This window comes from Barbus barbus, assembly GCF_936440315.1.
Source record: "Barbus barbus genome assembly, chromosome: 25".
In the NCBI taxonomy this organism is placed as follows: domain Eukaryota; kingdom Metazoa; phylum Chordata; class Actinopteri; order Cypriniformes; family Cyprinidae; genus Barbus; species Barbus barbus.
In genome coordinates this window covers 14230831-14251875 of record NC_136753.1, presented here as the reverse complement: position 1 = coordinate 14251875, position 21045 = coordinate 14230831, and the positions used below count along the sequence as shown (strand labels likewise).

The following is a 21045-nucleotide window of genomic DNA, read 5'->3' as shown; positions in this document are numbered from 1 at the left end:
TATGTACATCTACCATCAATTACTCAATAAGTACCTTGGTCCATGTTTATACCCCCAACTTGAGTACCTCATAACTTATTCTGTACATTAACTAATAGGTACATACACCAGTACTTACACAGTAAGTATATAGAATTAGGACTGTAAAATAAAGTGCACCATTTTACATAAACATAACACAATAATTACCAATTCTTCAAACTTTGTAAGCACTGTTGTGGAGAGCAATTTAACATTAACACACGCTTGTTTGTAAGTACTACATATTTACCACGTGCTACCAAGTACAGTATGTGTCTTGTTTGTTACCACATTTTTCCGTAGGGGCTACACATTTACCATGTACATACCATTAGTATGTACAGTAATGTGTCTTATTAGTTACCATATACGGACACTGTAAGGACGTGCCTGTTTGTATCCACTTGTCTGTAAGTACTACATATTTACCATGTATATACGTACATTAGTAAGTACAGTAAAGTATCTAATTAGTTACCATGTACGGGCACTATCTGTAAGTGTCCGTTCTTACCCACACGTGTCTGTATGTACAAACTAATTACCATGCATGTACGACTGTTAAGTACAGCCATGTTTCTTATTTGTTACCATGTACATGCACTTCAGGTAATTGCCTTGTGTTACCACTCTTTTGCCTGTAGGTACAAGATATTTGCCATGTATGTACCAGGGAAGTACACGTACTGTAAAATAAAGTGCTACCAACTTTTGTATACACATACCAAAATACATAGTATAGCTTTTATGCACACAATTTAAAACAAGGAAAATATGTTAGATCTGTGGCCCAGTGTTGTCAAGTCTGTGGAATTGGGCTACTTTAACACTGTTGCCGTGGGTTGTTTTCATGTCCGCTGGTTGAAGCGACCTCAAAAACGTGATATTTAGCTCTTGGGTACACCATTTTTACTGGGGGACCCCCCTCGAAACACTGTTGAGTAGCAATTAGGTGGGTTTTGTTGTGAAAACCTGGCAACCCTGTTGTGGCCTAGCAGTTAGCAACACTTGTTAAGCTGTTGTGATCATATGGGAGTTTAAGTCTCGGGCCCCAGCATTTCCTGTCTGTGCAAATAAAAATAACTAAAATTAAAACCCCCACACATACTACATTACAAATCACCCATAAGTATGTGTTTCTCCATTACATCAGCTACCAATGACTGGAAATTAAGACACAGTGGGCATCTTACAGCCAGTTTCCCAGATATGATTGTATAATAGTTTTAGTCTAATCTACTAAATGTGTTGTGAGTAGTCAATTATCCAATTGCATGCATGAGGACACAGTTTTATCATTGTTTACAACAATGTAATTACAAAAAAGCTTTGGCAAATAAATGAAAGAGATTAACATATTAGGACCTCTAATTGCATTTAAATGACATGCATAATGTATAAATGTTCGCTAAAGATGGAGAGCTGAATTCTTGATGAAGTTTCCCAAACGTTTAGCTACACAAATGCTCCCCAATTAATTCTGCTGGGTCTGTTTCTCAAGTCCATGCGCTATTTGTTAAGGAATTATCGATTTGTATTTAATTAAGCTCACTTACTTGCTCGCTGCTGACACAAGATTGATCAAAGCAGTCAATAACAGCATATTAAAGAAATTACTTTGAGATTTTTTCTCCATCTTTATGAGCGTATAGAGCAAACAATCTGTCTTGAAATATACAATTCAATATTTCTCAGTGTCACGCCACCCATCTAGCCGCTGCAGGCATGCTACACTCACCTGGGTAAAGTACACATAATGGAAAACGGAGAAGGGTTAGCAACATATCCTCACATAGATGATATGAGAGCAAAGACCTCAGGCACCGTTGAATTCACATTTGAAAAACCATTTCTAGCCAGTTGACTTTTCATTTCATTTGGCCATAGATCAGCCCTCAATGAAGGGCAGTTTGCTGATTGGGAACTCAATGCTGCAATGCTGAATTCACTGAAAAGTATCAGTGTTCAGCCACTACCCTCCAACATTTTATAAAAGGCATTTGTATTTACCAATCAATAATCCATTATCTCTGTATTAATGCAAGGCCTTGACACGAACTCGGCTATATTGTAACAGTGTATGGGAATGTTGTCTTACGGAATAACACTGTGTTTTGTCCTATTCCAGTTCTTATTTGAAATGAAGCATCACGGTGAATACTCTATATCTCTTACCGGCTTCAATTGGTTTCCCCCAGAGGACACAAACTTCATCATGAGCTCTTTCTCTCCCTCTGTGGGGATATCAATAGTTTATACCATCGCTTACTCTCTCTTGCTGCTGTTTAAACAGTGCTGTTCCTCTGTTCTATTTGTGCTGTTTGTAATCACAACATAGATGCGGAGGATTCACGATAGGACATCAGGAGATCAAGGGCTTGGTGTTGCTCTTTTCCATGGGATCCCCTAAGCACCCCCTCCTCATTATTGTGTGTGACAATCATATTGCAAAAGGAGAAGAGAAAGAAGTAATTTTTCTTGGCCATTTGTGAAAAGCTCATTAAAACAGCCCAAGAACAAACAAAGCTTTTCCTCTGAGGCCCCCATTCAGACTCATCCCATAATTTCCCACTAGTTTTAATAGTTGAGATAAATTAATTATTCCTTTGTGGAAAATACATTCTTTGCCATCTTTGGCTCATTGTTCTTGTTGGAGAGAATTGAGCCCAATCCTGTGAGAAATAGAGTTACCTTTCCTGCAGGGAAATCAAACTGCTTGCTGCAATCAGCCAGGACCAACGACAATTAAACCATTAGTATCTGGTATAGGAGGCTCTTTACACAATGTACATCTTAGTAATGAATCCAGAGGCAACTCATAATTACACAGTTTTGTCTCGTAAAGATTAGCTGCCCACTGAAACTCAGTAGAATATCACATAACGTTTCACTTCTTGCTCCTTCCGGCTGGGACGTTGAATGAAGACAGTTTTCAGAGTGACAAATGAAAATCAATTGGAAACTATTATGAAGATATCATTAAAAAAAAAAAAAAAGAGCGGTCATTTTATTAAAATATTAAATGTGTTAATTTCATGACAGAAAACAATTACACATTGCCTTTACACGCTGCTAGTTACTGTGCACTTGTAAGTAAATCTTAAAGAAATTTAGTCTCGCTGAGATGAATAGGCCTTTTGGCAGAAAAAAAGGCTGTTAGGTGGTTTCAGGTTCTTTAATTGTGAAGTGACAAATTAATCACTTCTATGCAGGAACATGAGCAATATGCAGCCCTAGATGAACCATTGCCCTAGCAAACAATTAATCTCTGGGTATGTGTACCCACGAAAATATACAAACAGCCATTTCTCTTATATGCCTTAGTTGAAAATATTTTTTTTCAAGGTAAATCTGTGGATGTTGGCGAATTCAGGAAAGCTGTTAGTAAACAGAATATCTCTTAGGGTTTTAAAATGTTGTGACATATTGGGATCAGTCAGTCAGTTAAATTAATGAAATTCTTGTAGATTATTTTCAGAATTTATTCCGGTTATATGCATTAAGTCTCAGTACAGGAGAAAATCTTATCAGTTGTACCAACAAAATCTATTATTGTAGTTCTTCTTTCTACCAGTGGATGGCGCCACTGTAATAAGGAACATAAGCGTGACTTGGATCTGAATTTTTACCCATGAAACCAAATTCACTTTCAGTAGTTTAGTCAGTAGTATAGTTTTTTCACTATAGTAAATACAGAAGGTTATTATGATTATTATTATTATTAGTAGTAGTAGTAGTACTATTATTTTCATATGGAAAAACTTTTTAAGAGAATTTTACTGCTTACTTGTAAAACAGGTTGTGCCATTTCCGTATGTCAGTAATTCAGTGGTCCCCTCTTTTTTGTTGATATTTGCCCCTATACACAGCCTTGATTTTCCTCCTGTAGGTCTGCTGTTGTGATAACAACAACAACAACAACAACAAAAAACACGCTTGTTTTCAAACTTTTTATTAACAGAACCAAGGACTGTCAGTATATATATATATATATATATATATATATATATATAAATCTTATTTACTCTTTCCCTGTAACATGAAACGACAAAATATGCAATACAAATCTGTTTTGTAGCTACTAGAGAATTGTTTCTGCAGACATTCTTCATAATTTAAACTACTCTGCTCAAATAGCTAACAGTTTAAAGTTGTTTTTTCTCCAAAGTGGGAAATATGACGCTCGTATATTGGTAGCAGATTTTGTGTTTTAATGGTATTATTATTTTATATAACAATTTCTTTGTAGTAATAAGGGCATTTACTGAGGCCCCCTAGTGGGTCCTGGCCCTCCCGGTTGAGAACCACTGCCCTATCCAACCTCAAAAAGCAGAAAGAGCCCACTCAACCGCAATCTTTCCCCCTTTGAACAGTGTGTGTCTAAGTCAATCTCGCCTTTTTCTTATTGGCTGATTTGTCATTCCGCTTGAATGGGGTGCGTCGTGATTGGCCGCGGCCTGATTGACGTCATCCTGTGAGAGGAGGTTTACTCTGGGCTTTTTTCTGTCACTGACACATGTAGATCACAAGCGACAAGCAACGGCGAGACATCAGCGCAGAGGACAGTTACAAACAGAGGCGCTCGCTTCATCTATGGAAATTACAGAAGACATTCCCGAACCCTCGTTTAACAAAACCGCAGCCGATCTTTCCAGTGATAACCAGAACATCTGAAAAGGTGACGGCAACAGTGGAAATACAATCTGAAAACTCCATTTGCTTCACTCTTTCGCAGCAGTGAGAAGTATTCATGCACGCGCTCCGTTTGTGAGTTTGTTGGACTGTGCGCGTTATTTTTATTGTCTGCCGACAAAACAGACTGCTATACATTTTTCATTAACCATTCAACCATTGCATTTCAAATAGGTGAGTACATTTCACAACAGCACTTTTTATGTTATGCATAATAGTAATTTCATGTCGCGAGTGGGAGACACATTTGTGACGGATCGACACAAATAATGTGCCAGATTAGTGAAATGTAAGTTAAGCATAAAGATGCCAGTTATTATTTTTTTATAAGTTTTTATTGTAAATGTGATTTGTGTTGCATGTCTCGCGCGTAACAAATAACGTAATAACTAGAGACCGTAATGTAGTGTATTGGACAAGAGTGTTGCGCTTGTGTGTTTACTTGCATCATACGTTTAGATTGAAGCTCGATGGAAATGACAGGCGTTTTGTGTTTGTTAAATCAAAATAGTGTAGCAGAAGTGCTCGCGTGCTGTACAGATGATACCAACCATAACATAAGTGCTATTCTGTATCTTTTGCGGTGCCTTGTGTGTTGTGGTAGGAGCAGCTGTATTTAGGCGCCAGGACTGCGATCTGTATTACTGGCCATCGGCTGCTGATCTGTTTTATATTTCTGCACATCCCCTCGCTTAAATTGCCTGTCCGTGTAATTACTTGAGTTTGCCCATTTGACTTAAAAGCCACCCCCTCCCTCTTCTCAAATCTCTCCTCTTCCCTCTTACTGGGAATGAAACTTGACGATGGTCCGATCTTATTTATCTGGGGGAGTCACTTTCGGTCTCTGATTCATCTCCCTTTAGATTTAATCAGCACTAAGGTATTGCTTGTCCCTAAGAGCCTCCACTAATGGGGTTACTGAATGCCTCTCTCTCTCTCTCAGTGCAATGTTTTCTACCCCCCGCCTCTCTCTTCTCCTCTAATTACCTTTCAACAAAGATTTGGCTTACAGCCTTCCACGAATATATCTTAAATTTTAATCTTTCCCACTTCGGTCCAGCAGTCCTCCTTATGAAACCTGGGAAAGTTTAAAATTTCAGATGTATTAGTGGAAGGATGGAGCAGAAGTGCACGCATGCGGTACTGATGGATCAACAGAGCAAAGTACAGAACTGCAATCATAAATGAGGGTTCGTGGTTAATGTGATTTCTGTCAGAAGCAGATATTTCTGTGGGCCGGCATTAGCTGATTCTCGCATATGCTGAATGATCCAGCATACGGGGGGTAATTTCACGCGGCAGTGACCAGTCCCCAAAGCGAACGCTGCTGAATGTTCTTCATGATGTAGGCTGGAAATCCGTCATCTGATAACCTTAGTGAAAGCGTGTGGAATATGTCAACCTCTGTCGGTTCATACAACTTCAAGGTTCCCCAAATAACTGCCCCAGTTCTGGCCACAGTTGCACTTGGGTTTCTCTCTTTCTCTTTCTCATGTTAACCATCATGTTGAGATAAATGCAGTTTAAAAGCAATGTAGACAACCTAACAAAAGCCAGCACCTCTTTAATTGTTCCAGCGACTCTAATGTTATCAGCGAACAGACATTTATCACAAATGGACCAAAGGAGCTGACTTCAGCACTTAGATAAAGATCAAGGACAGCCTGCCACTTAAAACAATTCTCAGACTTGCTTGCAGGCATTATATGCATTTCAATTATTTCAAAAGAGCTTTTAGGAAGCGTGCCTCTGAAAACATTCAATGTTTTGGGTCACTGTTCAGGCTCCAGGTGTTTTAGATATACTGCATGGACAAAACTTCTGTCAGAAGTCCAGGAAACTCTAGTGTGCTGACTTTGTAAGATAGGGAGTATTGTAATGCTGATGATATTTGAATACTTTTAGGGACACTGTTCTTTTTTTGTTTTCATTTTATGTATGCGGTTTATAGTTATAATTTATTTTTGAAGGGGCTTTCCAAAGAATGTGTTAAGAAAAAAAAAACAACTTAAACTTCTTAACTCCTGATTGACAACCAGTTCTAACCGCGTATCCCGGCTGTCTCTTTATGTTTCTGCAGACACAATGGTGAACCCTGGAGGAAGTGCCCAGCCCCCACCTGTTGGAGCAGGATCTCTGTCGTGGAAGCGCTGCGCGGGATGCGGGGGAAAGATCGCCGACCGTTTTCTGCTCTATGCCATGGACAGCTATTGGCACAGCCGCTGCCTGAAATGTTCCTGCTGCCAGGCCCAGCTCGGAGAGATCGGCACATCCTGCTACACCAAGAGTGGCATGATCCTATGTAGAAACGACTACATCAGGTTAGCTGCATTGATGAATTTAAACGTCATAATCACAATCATAACCATATTCACATGTTTGAGGAATGTCTTTTTGTGTTTGTAAAGGCATTCTTTGAAGTTCCTTCAGATTTCTGTTGCACTTGTGAAATTAATTTGAAAAGGGGTCTTCAGTAATGTGTTTTGAGGATAGTGTAGCTTTGCTCAGCTCCTTTTTCATGGTCTTTGAAGCCAAACTTCAGATAGTTCATACATCTGGACATTATGACAGTCCAAAGACCACATGAACTGACATTAGGCATGTAATGATTAGATGAAGTGATGGTTGTCAAGAAAAAAAAAGATATTAAGGAAAAAGTTACAAGCCATCAAGCTTCTCACGGAGCCGAGCGTATTTTCCATTGAGAACATGTGTCTCAGATTGTGCCGTCAGCGGCCCTCGTTAAAACGCACTGGTTAAACCCTCAACGGGACACTCTTAAAAAAGAGGTCAAGCCACTGACATGTTGACAGAGCAGAAGACGAAGGAGATTCTTTCTCCAGAACATCTGCAAGTCTGTGGCTCTCGCCATATTTCATCCTTAAGCAAAAGGAGCTGCGCTACTAGGACCGTGTGTGTGTGTGTTTTCTTTACGAGATGCTAGAAAACTTGATTGGTAAGGCAGAGCTGACCTTCGACTCTGGAGGAATTTAAAAGACTTTTCACATCCTCTCCAGCATGTTTTGTTTATCACAAAGAGACCATTTAATTATCAAAAAGACCCTTTTTAAATATTTATGCAAGTAAGTCTGACACCCAAAGCGGTGGCGGGGTGACGGCACAGCAGTCTCACTCAGCTGATGTGGATGGCCTGATTTGACAAGGCTGATCCTTCAACGCCTTGACCTCTGCAAGGGCAAACAGAAAGCCCTCCATAACTTCTTGCATTGAGAAGTTTGCAGTCTTCTTGGATTATTTCTTTGGTTTTGAGGGATGGAAAAACACTGTGTGAGCATCACTGATAATGGAACGCCTATATTTTTCTTATTAAAACAGCCAGAGCAATTTAAAAGTTAATTCATAAAATGAAGTATCCATGATATATTCAGCTCTTCCTGCCGGAAAAGACTGTTTTTGGCAGAAGTGCAGTCATTAGTGAGTATTTACCTTGGCATGTGCTTCGCCCTGGATAATTCGACGAAGCCTCGCACTGACACTGCTGCTGGCAGGCTGGAACAACAGGTGTCAACCAGAGCAAACCTGAGACGACCAGTCCAAATGTGAAGAGTGCCTTCACTCTTTCCACTTCACCTGATCTTAAGGGATCAAGTCCAAAAGACTGTCCTCTAGAATCGGGCCTGCGAGCCTAATTAAAACGAGCAGGGAGGGAAAAGTAGCTACACCTTTCTCCTTGTAATGAGAGTGCATCGGGCGGGAGAACGGAGCTAAAACACAGCTTGCGCGAGCCTGTGATCTGAGGAGAGATAAGAGAGAGGGGAAAAATAACATCTGACAGTGAGTCCACACAATTAAAAGCTTTAATTAGAGTCCCCCTCCATTTTCCTTTAGTCCTGATGGGTTTTATCTAATGAGATCTAGTGCCTGGCTCCTATCTGCTTCCAATGACATGTCCGAAATGAATGAGAGCCACATTGCAAACAAAACATTTAATTAACCAAATTGGCTTTTGAGAGAGCGGGAGAGAGAGAGAGAGAGAGAGAGAAGAGGGGATTATTGCGAAGGCCAGTCCCCTTAGGGGATTTTAAAGGGGCCTGCCTTATTTTTGTAATGGATTATTAAATTGCCCTGGCTGTGTAAATAATAAAGTTACATATTCAGAATTATATTAATACCACTGATGCAAAAAGGCTTAGCGATTGATTGGGATGGCGCGAGCGAAAACGCATCCCATTTTCCCTAATGGCAGATGGGGGAAAATGACATGGCATGATAGGATTCTGATACCACTCAGCTCGAGGCCACCAGTGCTTAGCACAAGGGCAACTGCCACGAGTTGTAGATTTCAGCAGTTTTAGCTCCAGAGAAGCAGGAGGGACTCATTGGAAATCATGTTGTCCCTAAGCCATCGCTGATATTTGTGTGAGCCGGAGAGAACCGAGACAGAGAGAAAGAGGGAATAAATTTGGGAAGAGAGCAATCATGTGACCATTAGGTTGGGGGGAAAAACACTGTCCTTTTAATTGAATAGAGCCAGGTAATTAAATGGCACTTTTCCAATAGAACGTGCTAGGTAAATCTAATAGTTGGTTATTTAATATCACTTTGAAGTCTGCCCACTCAAGCACTATGACAGCACGGGAGCAAGTGAACTATTAAACCAGGAAATACTTGGATCTCAGAAATTAATTAAATCGCATGCAATTTAGGGGAAACGTTTATCTTGATTTGTCATAACAGAATTAATTCAAGGCCTTCAATCCACTTGGGACTAGATCTGTTACTCTGAATTAACCGAGTGTCATTTGGCTGCTTTCAGTCCCCTCCGCCCGCCGCTCTCTTTGCCGTGAAATCTCCCCCTACTCGTCCCTTCCCCCCCACCCACCTTCTCTCTCCCTCTCTTTCTCACTCTCTCTCCCTAATGTAACATTGCCATTATGCAAAGCCCTGCTTAAGTATCAATGTGGCCCGGTGCTTTTAAGGTGCTTTGGCTACTAATGTTGAGAGGCATTTTTATAATGGACTGTGTTGCAGAAATCATTGTTGTACCAACTTACATCACTCCACTCAAAAGGTTCCGCTTAAGAGGCCGAGCTTCTGCCAGATGGCCCAAAACAGCCCTGCTAGGTTGTATTTTACCTCACAGTTGGTATCCAAATTAAATCCTCTAGACATCGCCTATGGAGTGCAGACAGATTTCTTGTCTTGCTTTCGTAATGAAAGACAGCCGTAGATTGTAGCCCCTCTTTATTCCGCCCGTTCCGAGACGGAGCAAGTCAATAAATCAGCATTCCGCAATGTTTCCGCTGACAAAATCCTCCTCCTCTGATTGATCAAGGGGCTGAATACCTAGAAAGTGAGAAAACAACAAAGGAGAGGGCTGATTTCAGGAGAAGGAAGCCAAAACTGTTGGTGTCATTGCAATTAAAGAGTCCCTTGGTCTTAATTATGGTGACCCGTGATATCGCTCCTCTACGCTCCCCTCGTCAGCACAGAAGTTCAATGGCAAGAGAGACCATTAGAGGTGAGGAGCAGACTGATAGCAACTTAATTGAGCACCTAAAGCCTTCAGGCCTTTAAATCAAATGCTATCAGCAGCCATCCCCTGCTCAAATAATTAACCTGCTACGCTACGTATAGAGAGGCAAGAAAATAAAAAGGTTGCCTGGAGATTCTTCACGCTTTTCCTCTGAAAGGCACCAGGACAATTAAAAGGGGGAGCGCACTCTGAGCCCGGATCCCAAATAATGTGCGCTTGTAAGCAAATTTAGGTGCGAGCGCTTTAGGTGTGCGGATTGTTGAATCAAGCGCACGTCGTGGCGAGGCATATTGCTTTCTCAAGGCCAGGGGAAGATGTTATTTTACAGGTGAATCAAACTGCGGCGTTTAAAGACCTTCCCCACTGACATTTGCCTAGCATGACTGGCCCATCGACGCCATTGAAGCCGCGCTGTTGTCACAAGCCTACAGCTAATTACGTTTGAAATTGAGTTTTGATTGAGCTGCTCCAATCGATGCCACAGCCAAATTTGTTTTCCCCTCCTCCCCACCTCACCCTGCAGCCACTGCTGAAGAGAAACTCTAAAGCTTTGCTTGCTCATCTATAAACGCCATACGTGTATGCAAAACGTCGCAGGTGACAGCTGTTTTGATGTCGGAACGCACACGTTCACACGTGCATGCCGTGATGTTATATCGGGATCCGCACAATGCGCATTTATCATTTTACGAGTTGGAAGTATCTTGGGGGACGAAATCATCCGTGAACTCTTGGGTTAATCTGTAACTGTGTACACGAGAAACACTCTGTGACACCCAACGTTTCCTTCATCACTTTCCTCTCTATCCTTTTGTGGTCGTTCCCCATTTCCCTCCCTCTGTCCTTCTAACGGTCTCTTTCTTTCTTGCTTCCTTCCTCATATTTCCCTCTCTCCCTCTCTCTCTCTCTCTCTCTCTCTCTGGAGCTTGTCAGATGCTGTGGTCTTATTTGATTGCATAGGAAAAGTGCAGTGATAGAGCAAACAGCCAGTGAGATATGATGACAAATGGGTCCAGATCCCAGTAAATTACTTTCTGCTCAAATCGAAATTTCATTCAGTTTGTTGCTCGGCAAGATGAAGTAATCTAAATTGTGGACTCAGAAGGCAGATAGAAAGGAAGCAGGAGCAAGCATTTCATTATCAAGAGACTGAGAGGGAGAGAGAGGGAAGGTTAGGGACGAAAGAGATGAGCAGAAGCAAATCTAAAGTGTTGACACCATGATTGAAAAGGTTAACCCATGCACATTATATATCAACCTGGGTAGCCGAGGGTTTCTAATGGAAAGGCGGCAGTGACTGAGCACTCGCTTGAGTCCTAATGGCAAAAGCGCTGTGTCTCCGCTTAGATGTACAATCAAATATTCTTAGGCTCTGATTGCTTATGTTCTAGGTTATTATTAGGTTGCAAAAAAATGGACACCAAAGGTAATACTTAGTCCCAGTGGCAGAGGCTTTTGGAGGACAGGATGCAGGATTTTTTCATTTGGTTTGCCGATATTACTATGATTTTATTTTTCCTACATCAGAATATTGAAGATGTAATTTGTTCTGCATGTGTGCATTTGAGAGAGAGAGAGAGAGAGAGAGAGAGAGAGAGAGAGAGAGAGAGAGGGAGAAAGACTGCGAGAGGGAGAAAAGGAGGCCCGGACACAGGATTGAAATGATTTAACCTGTCCTTGCAAGGATTTCATTTTTACAGTAAAACAAGGCCAAACAGGTTAACAAACCTTTTTGATGCACATAGAAGTATTCATTAGTGTCAGTGGTAATAAGTACCTTGTGTAATGCATGTCTGTTGTGGTTTGTTTCAAATCAAACTCATTTATTGTTATTTACTCGGCCTCATGTTCTAAACCCAGACTTGCTTTCAAACGTGGAACACAAATGGAGAAGTTTTTAAAAATGTTAAGGCTGCACTCTTCCATACAATGAGTGTATGGTGACCATGACTGTCAAGCTTCAGAAAGTGCAATAAAATACTATAAAGTATTGTAATATCAGTCCACATGCCTAATACACCACCTTTTAAAAGTTTAGATTAGGGTTTTTTTTTTTGTGTGAAATAAATATATACTTGTATTAGGGCTGACCCCGAATAGTCGAAGATTTGATGCTTCGATAGGAGGAGCCGGATTCGACTTCAAATCTCATAGTCGAATATTCGCATAGGTGTTATGATCATGCCATTTTGGCTATATGGGGGTGATTTCACATAGTACTACCGGTTTTCTCCCAATAAGTTAATATACAGCCTATTAAGATAATGCTGTAAATAAGATTCTGAAAATAAATATTTTTAACGTACATGAATAAATCCAACCACCCCTATAGATTTAAGTTTCACTTTCCATAATCCGTGACCGACAGAGTAGCATCTTGGTAACAAGGATTTAAATCTTTAACAAGACTCAAATTGACACAGGCAGAGTGATAGACTGGATTTTTTCGATTAGGTAGGGTACAAGTGATTTCAAAATATTTCAGCCGGTTTATATCATGTATATTTATCTTGTAAAAGATGCATTTGGTTGAGTCAAGCACTTTATTGTAGTGCTACAGTGAATATCTCTTCAGCGTGAGCAGGACAAACAACAATGCACAATATTAATAACTATGACTGGACTGTCATATACATAACATTAATATGCTGTGAATTTTTAGAGTTTGGTTGGCGTGTTTCTGCACGTTGTTGCATGAGGAAGGCGTCCACAAAAGGAGTCATCTTCAGCGTGCGCAGCTCAAAACAGAAATGCAGAATATTAATAACTACTGTCATATACATAACGTTATAATGAGAGCACTGTTGTAGGGTTTCGCTGACAATTAATGTTAAATCTTTTAATCAAAAAATAAAACATTATTTTTGAATCTGTGAGGCGTCCGTTACACATTTTCCCTGTGTGTTAACATCAGTAATTATGGTTGTTGTCAAATGTCTGACTCTTGTTAATGTATTTTGCCCCGTCCCCAAACATATAATTCAGTCAGTCGACTATCGGCAAGATTCGAAAATTCCGATTTGACTTTGTAAATCTTTAGTCCGGGACACCCATAACTTTTATTCAGTAAGGACACATTAAATTCATCAACATTTATATTGTTACAAAATATTTCTATTTCACATAAATGCTGTTCTTTTGAACTTTTGAAATGTATTCCAGTTTCCACAAAAAAATATAAGCAGCATGTTTTCAAATGTGGTAATAATAAGAAATGTTTCTTGTGCAGCAAATCAGTATATTAGAATAATTTTGAAGGATCATTTGACACTGAAGACTTTGTCTAAGACAGATTCAGCTCTCACACTTTCTCTTATTTTGACAATACTAACATGTCTCTGTTTCTTTTCACAGGTTATTTGGGAACAGTGGGGCGTGCAGTGCGTGTGGTCAGTCCATCCCAGCCAGTGAACTGGTTATGAGGGCACAGGGAAACGTGTACCATCTCAAGGTAATCTTTAAGTGACCACAGCTGCTCTAGAATTAAATGCTTCATTGCACTACAGAATCCTTTCACACTCCATAGAGTCTGCTTTTCAATGATTGTTTGATGGTGTTCTCTATAAAAATAGCCTATTATTGATACCAAATTCAATACCAAAAATATTGTGTCAGTCTTTCCAACTGTGTTAAATGCCCATGTAGAATCCCTGTAGGAAATAATGATAATGGATAATGATTTAACTTGTCCAGAGATTGATCAGAGATGGGATGTAATGTGCTGAGAATTGTGGGTAATGGAGTCTTTTTCATTGTCTCCTGCAGTGTTTCACATGTTCTACCTGCCGGAACCGACTGGTCCCTGGTGACAGGTTTCACTACATCAACGGCAGCTTGTTCTGCGAACACGACAGACCCACAGCACTCATCAACGGCCATTTGAGTTCACTGCAGACTAACCCTCTACTGCCTGACCAGAAAGTGAGAGCCGCTATCTGTCTGCTATCAAAACTTCACACTTAAAATCCTCTGCTATAGGTTCAGGATCACTTTTTCTTTTTAGCCAAACACACCATTCAGTCAGTCACTAATCAAAATATTGCTTTTAATTTGTTTTATTTAGATTGTAAAATTACTGTATATCTAACCCATAGTAAGGTCTAGAGGACAAGTGTAATTCATCCTGGCTGGAAGCTCATTTATCACAATTAATGTTAACTTGCTGAAATGAGATCAATCAAAATTATTTCCTTCTTCCAAATCCTAACACATTCACATTCAATACTGATTATGTATAGTTCATTTGCCATCCATAAGATTACAAAACGGGAAACCCTGGCACCCACTTTGCTCAACAACAAAAGGTGTTTTCATTTCTTAATCTGGTTTGGTTTAATGTTTTTTTTTTTTTTTTTTTTTTTACAAAAACGTTAGCTGGCGTCAAAGATTCGGTCCCATTTTCATCTCTGTTTTCACCGCCACAGTTCTGTCTGACTATTTGCTCCTCCGACGCTGCACAGCAAGCTTTACATAAACAAAACCAGACGCCAAGCAGGCAAATTATTTACCTAATTCCCCTTCTCGCCTTTGGGACTGTCTGCAATAAGACTTCATTGTGTAGTCAGCCACCAGCCGATTGTATTACTCTGCAGCACTGAAAATAACAGCTCAGTGACACATAATCAGTATTGATATGGAGACAAGGGGGATGTGAGAGCATATACGAGAGAGATCGGACAGTTGTCGAGTTTCCTAGTGAACATTTATTTCACCTTCAATGGGAAAAAAATAGTTAGAGGAGAGACGTAGTGAGCGGGGAAACAGCTCCATTAAGCTCGGTGCTCCGTTAGAGGCCTTTTAAGGCATCGTCACTTTTACAAATTAGCTTCAAGAGCATGTTGCGTTTCAAATTGAAAGCCTTTGCATTATCAAGCTTAATTTTAAAAGTCTGTTTAAGCCCCCATAGTTCCATTCCTCCTTCCTCTCCCCTGCTCTCGCTCGGCGGCTGCCGCTGTGTAAATATGAGGCCTCATTGTTTATTTATGTGCCGACATCAATTGTAGTGAAAACAGTTGAATTATTAATGCTAAAATGCAATCTGAATATTGGCCTTGCTGCTTTAATTATAGCGGAGAGAGAGTTCTTAAATACACCCAGACGCCCCTCTTCGCTAGCAGGAACAGAGAAGGTCCACGTGTCCTCAGGAAATGCTTAAACAGTTGTGTTTTCGCTTGGTACAGAGAGATTCAAATCATTATTAGGAAACTTATTCTTAAAGAAACTCTGTAATTTATGAGATTGTGGTGCGGTTTCTCTGCTCAAATTTTGAAGTTTGCTGTAATTCTCCTCTGAACCTTTAGAAATAAGCTGGGAGCTGAAACAAGCCAATACAGAAAGGAGCGAGAGAGAGAGAGAGAACCGACTGAACGCTTCCCTAGACAGATACGAGGCCTCGTCCGGCAGCCATTGTTTTTATTATGTGCAATTTCATGGTGACATAATTGGTGCTGTCCGTGTCCACGGCTGAGGACATTTGATGCTCATTTATTAAGTAGCTCCCCGGCTTCTCCCTAATCTCTTTGTTCAGGACAGACAAATTACCTTTCTCATGCTGAGCCTGAACCCAAGGGATCCAAACCTTCACTGCCTCTGTCTCTTTAATTAGCCCTCCAATGTGGGGTGGCGTGGGGGGCTCGCAATTACTATTACAGTAGCCTGAAACCCCTTAGTAACTTGAGGTAAGATGAGAAAAGCAAATTGCCCCCTAGAATGTTTAAAAAACAAAAGGAAGGAGAATGTTAGGGGTAAAAAGTTTGCTGTGACTGTTTGTGAAAGCGGAACGCTGCGCTTGGATATTGGGATAATTGTCTTGGCTGCGCAAGAACTTAACACCCTGGGGACTGTGGCACATCATTGTTAAAAATGAGACAAAAAGAGACTAACTTTACAATATGCCCTTAAAATGCAGAGGAAATAGGGCGGCAGATGGATTCGAAAGCCTTACTGATCAATAAGTTAAGCAGGGGGCTTTAGCTGAGCTGGCGGTCTTCATTTGACAATAGAAATGGAGTATGTTATTTAAGAGAACATGCCATTTTTATGACTCCCATTGAAAGATGTTACTATATTATATGACTTTTTTTATAAGACAATTTGTTAGAGTTACTACAACAGTTTTTTTTTTTAAATTGTTTTTATTTTTAAGAATTTCATTTTCAAAACTTGCTGACTGTAATTTATAGCAAAATGGACATTTAGTTCATTTGGGTCAGACACATTCATACTTCCAGTTACTTGACTACACCTTTTTAGAAGTTAAACATGATTAAGGTCTGTAATAAGATTGTGACCAGAGTGCAAAAAAAAAACATGAAACCATAGACAGAACCAAAAAGTCTCTTAAAATATCAGATAATTAGACCTTTTTAAAACAGGGCAAGTGAGAATATATATTTTATTATACTTATAGTTGTAAAAAAAAACGTACGGAAAATGTTATTAGTTTAGATTTGATAGTTACACCACATGACTTTTTCATGAAATGTAGTCAATAAATGTTTTTTTTTTACATAGTGTATTAATGTTTTCAAAGTCATTTCATAATCATATATAATATAATCAACTTTTGATGTTTTAAAGTACATTTGTTAAAGATTTTTCATTTTTTCAACTTTGACAAAATTTGCCATCGACCCATTTACTGGTCGTAATTTTCTTTTTCTTTTTAAGTGTGTCTAACTGGTTTCTCTCTTTGCCCTCCAGGTGTGTTAGAATGCCGGTGTTGCTCAAAGCAGGATGTGTGCCTTCATTTCAGCCCCTCGCTCATTGTCAGGACCCCACCCCAATCCTTTTCTCAAAGTTCCACTACTCCAAACCAGAGCGCCAATCTCAGGCTTGAGCTCCACCTTGACCTGCAATAGCCAGAGCCCCCCTTTCCCGTCCTTTACTCCAAACTCCTGAATCATGGATGGAAAATACCCATGAGGCCCTGGAGGGGGAATACTGAGGACTCTATGAACTGACCTAGGCGAGACCTCTGATCCTGAGGCACTCAAAAGACTGACACAGAGAGCGAGACCAGCTGGAGGACGTTGTTTTTGGGTAAAAAAGAAAAAAAAAGACAGAAAGGGTGAAATTAAAATGACAAATGAAGCTGATCCACTGCAGCAATTTTTGAATCTGCTTTCATAACACTTGTTTGAAAATGTAGTGGGAGAATACTGACTTTCTTTTTTTCCTTTATATTTTTGTCCTACCTTGTCTATTCTCCTTTTCTTCACAACATGGTATCTTCTCTTTCTATATTTTAGATGTTGTAAAGGGAATGTGTTTCATTTCGGATGATATAAAAAATCCTGAAGACTGGGTTCAAAGAAGTATCCGTGGCTTTTTTGTGGAAATCAAATCATGAACACTCTTGGTGTATTTGTAAAACTACCATGTACAGTATGTATGCATGTAAATGTTTTTGTCCCATTGTGGCTACCGTACATACTACACACAGCAGCTAACCCTATTCCCGTTTCCCTCCAACCCGAAATCACGCAACAAACAAAAAATGAAGCTCATAGCTGTCAACCTATAAATGCAGAATGAGAGAGAATTCTATTTGTGATATTTTCAGAGACATTTGCTCCAATATGGTGTATTTAATTAATAAAAAATGAGATTAAAAACATCCCTTTTTAATCCTATTGAAATCTTTCACTCCATTTCTGTGTCACTGTGAAATTTGGCTGGCAGCTGAACTGAAAATTTGTTTTTATGTTCAGTGAAGTATGTGGACTATGTGTTTCAAGCGCCATGAATTTACCTTGGGTTAGTCCTAAATCTCTTAAAACATCTGTTCTTCTCTGAAATCACTCAATATGAATTATGTACAGTATCTGAAAGAACCAATTTTCCATCAGGAGACCAAAGGATTTGTATGATCTCAGTAATTCATCTTGTCGAGTTTCTCTTGATAATGGTGCTCATTAGCAAAACTATGCTCTTTTTATGAACCTCCCTAAATGCGGTGCCTTCTCTCTGTTCCTTAATTGTGTCTATCCATGTTCTTTTGCTGTAATTATGAATGCAGATGACGGGGTGGCTAATTGAACATGGATAAACATGTATACTTTCTTCTCTTTTCATATGAACATGCTATTCATTCCACGGTCCTTGTGGCGGACAAGCACAGGGGGTGGAAATGCCCCTTTGAAGATTCAATTACCGCAGGGAGGGAGAAAGGTGTTGCAGCTTTTTGGGCCCGCACTGAATGGTCTATTTGCAGAACAAATCGGCGTTTGAAGCTGTTGCTCGACTTAATGGGTATGATGAGGGCCTGATTTGCATTCCCAGAATGCTCGGCTATAATCATCACTCAGTTGTCAGACAGGTGGACAGGGAGCATGGTGACAATCTTTCATCATATCCATCATTTTGTTATAGCATTTTATTACAGCCTGTGGTAAGGTATAAAACTATATCTTTATTCAATTTTATTTAGCTCGTTGTTTTCGTTTTTTGGTAGTAATGCCATTTGGGTTCCCCAGAGTCCCTTTCAGTGAACAATTGTTAAAGAATTCTTATGTATTTATACAATTTTATTTTTATTTTACTTATTGGTAGTGTGAAGAACATTTTATAATCTAGAGCCATTTGTGTGATAGAAAGTTTCGTTCTCAATTTATTTTAGGGTCCGATTCTCATTGTTAACAAACCATTAACTACGACTTTTGCCTCAATAAATTAATAGTTAGTAAGGTTTTTGTTAAGTTTAGGTATTTGATAGGATTAGGGATGTAGAATATGGTCATGCACAATATGTGCTTTATAAGTACTAATAAACAGCTTATACTTTAGGAATGCTAATAAGCAACTTGTTAATAGTGAGAATTGGCCTCTGTACTAAAGTGTTACCTAAGGTTCCATGGATATTAAAGGTTCTTCATGAAAAGATGCCAATAACCTTTATTTTTAAGTGTTTAGTTGAGGAGATCTTGCTACAAAAATGTTTTTTATCCATATACTTACTGACCTGAAACACAAAATATGCATATTTTGGCGAAATATTCAGTGTTCATATACAGTACGTTCATGCTGAGAGACTCCCTCTGATTTTTCTTGCTACATTTCTGCCAATCTGTTGCTCAAAATGTGTTGAGGGAGATGTTTAAGAACACCAGTGCTGCAGTGTGAGAGCACAAAACATCTCAATGCATCATGTACAGTTATTATCTGGAAATGCACTTTGAATGCCTTTATTAAAGCAACATGGAAAGTGTAGTCATAACAGGTGCAAGGGTTTGCCTTTTTCTCAGTGCATCAGGAATTCAAATTAGCCAGTCTAAATACACAGCCATCTCCTAAGTGCTTTAGCAGAGTTTGCCTCAGTTGTAAAACTCAAGGAATGTCTTTTGGTCTCTTTTGTAGAGAGAATAGAGCTAAAGTACATTTAAATAACTCTGAACAAAGTCATTCCAGAGGAAAATCATAGAGCTCCAAATGCCTTTTTCTGTGCGAGTTGAAAAGACCTGCGGTCCTCTTGTGAAAGAGTAGCAGTTGTCTGCTGATCGGTACAAATGCTCATCTAACCTTCAAGTTTAAAAGTGTCCTCTTAGTTATTTTTACCACGTGCATAATGTGTAACGGATACAGGATCTCCAAAATACTTTTATGAGCAACAGGTGATTGTAGTCCAACAACAGCTGGTGTTGGACAACAGCTCTCCTAATATCAGCAGTTATAGGAACAGTTGTGATAATAATTACATTGGTCGTGATGATTATAACATTTTGTCATTATTTTCATGTTATATTTAGACACGTCAGTATATGTGCATTACATCGCTTAGATACTTGAAAGCAGCTAGCTTGTTTCAGTGGAACAAAGGTCAGACTCACATCTGTTGAAGCAATTTAGTGTTTTAACTGCAAACAGGAGGGCCATGTATGTGACAATTATCTGCTAATGTTAAAGCAATTACCAGAGTAAATTGATCCTAATAAACGGAAATGAATTCAAGATTTCTTCAGCATTCATGTTTTTCTAATTAAAATATTTTCATGTAAAAGGGCTTTGTTTAGAAATATCACACACACACACACACACGCACACACACTCATATATATATATATATATATATATATATACGGTTTATTTGATTTTAGCTCTGTTTCAATTGCTGTGCTTACAATGTGGTATGAATGAGGAATGTTAACATGAAACATTAATGTTTTCCACTCCCAGAGCAAAACTTAGTGAATGGTAGATAGTGAGTGACATATTTCAAAAAACATAATTTTTACACTCATAATCTATATGTCAGACATGGCTTTGATGTGGGGCAGAAGGCGGCGAATTAATGGAGCTAAGCCGCCACAATGGAGCCACACAAATGCTTTGCTGCGCAGGGAGAAACAGGTCAAAGAAAGCTTCCCTTTGATTCAAAATGTGTGTTCTGTAGAATAGAAGCTAGTAAAGAGATAAATAGTTTAATAAGCACGTAAAGTCAAATTATTGGTCAGGAGAGGATTGTTTCATATATGTAGATGTTTGAAGAATGGTATAGTTGGAGACAATAAAATGCATAATTTTCTTGTTGAAAAGATATATGAATGAGAGCGAGTGATAGGAAGAGAATCTCTTAGCAGCGAATGAATAGGCTTTGGCATGTTTGGGCCTGTAATGCTGTGATATTTGAACAGGTCACAGCTTGCTAGTTGAAGACAGGGAGCATACAGACTAAAAGAGAAAGGATTAAGAACAGGAAGTAAAAAAAAAATCACTGCAGGCCTTTCCTCTGATAGGTGCTGAGAGTGTGATATATTGTTCTGTGAATAGAGGTGTGTAGTAGTTTGGAAATGGGGCATCTGTGTTCTTTTTGAACCTGCTGCATGGTCATATAAAAG

At 39.4% G+C, this 21045-nt stretch overlaps 1 protein-coding gene across 1 annotated transcript; it reads left to right on the top strand.

The window, feature by feature from the left end:
* The first annotated feature begins 4509 nt into the window (after nt 1-4509).
* Nucleotides 4510-20162, top strand: LOC306844986 (LIM domain transcription factor LMO4). The gene is made up of 5 exons (XM_079377458.1): nt 4510-4887; nt 6794-7034; nt 13565-13661; nt 13976-14131; nt 16913-20162. Exons 2-5 carry the CDS (start codon nt 6799-6801, stop codon nt 16919-16921), a joined length of 498 nt encoding a protein of 165 aa, XP_079233584.1. The 5' UTR covers nt 4510-4887; nt 6794-6798; the 3' UTR covers nt 16922-20162.
* Nucleotides 20163-21045: the final 883 nt, after the last annotated feature.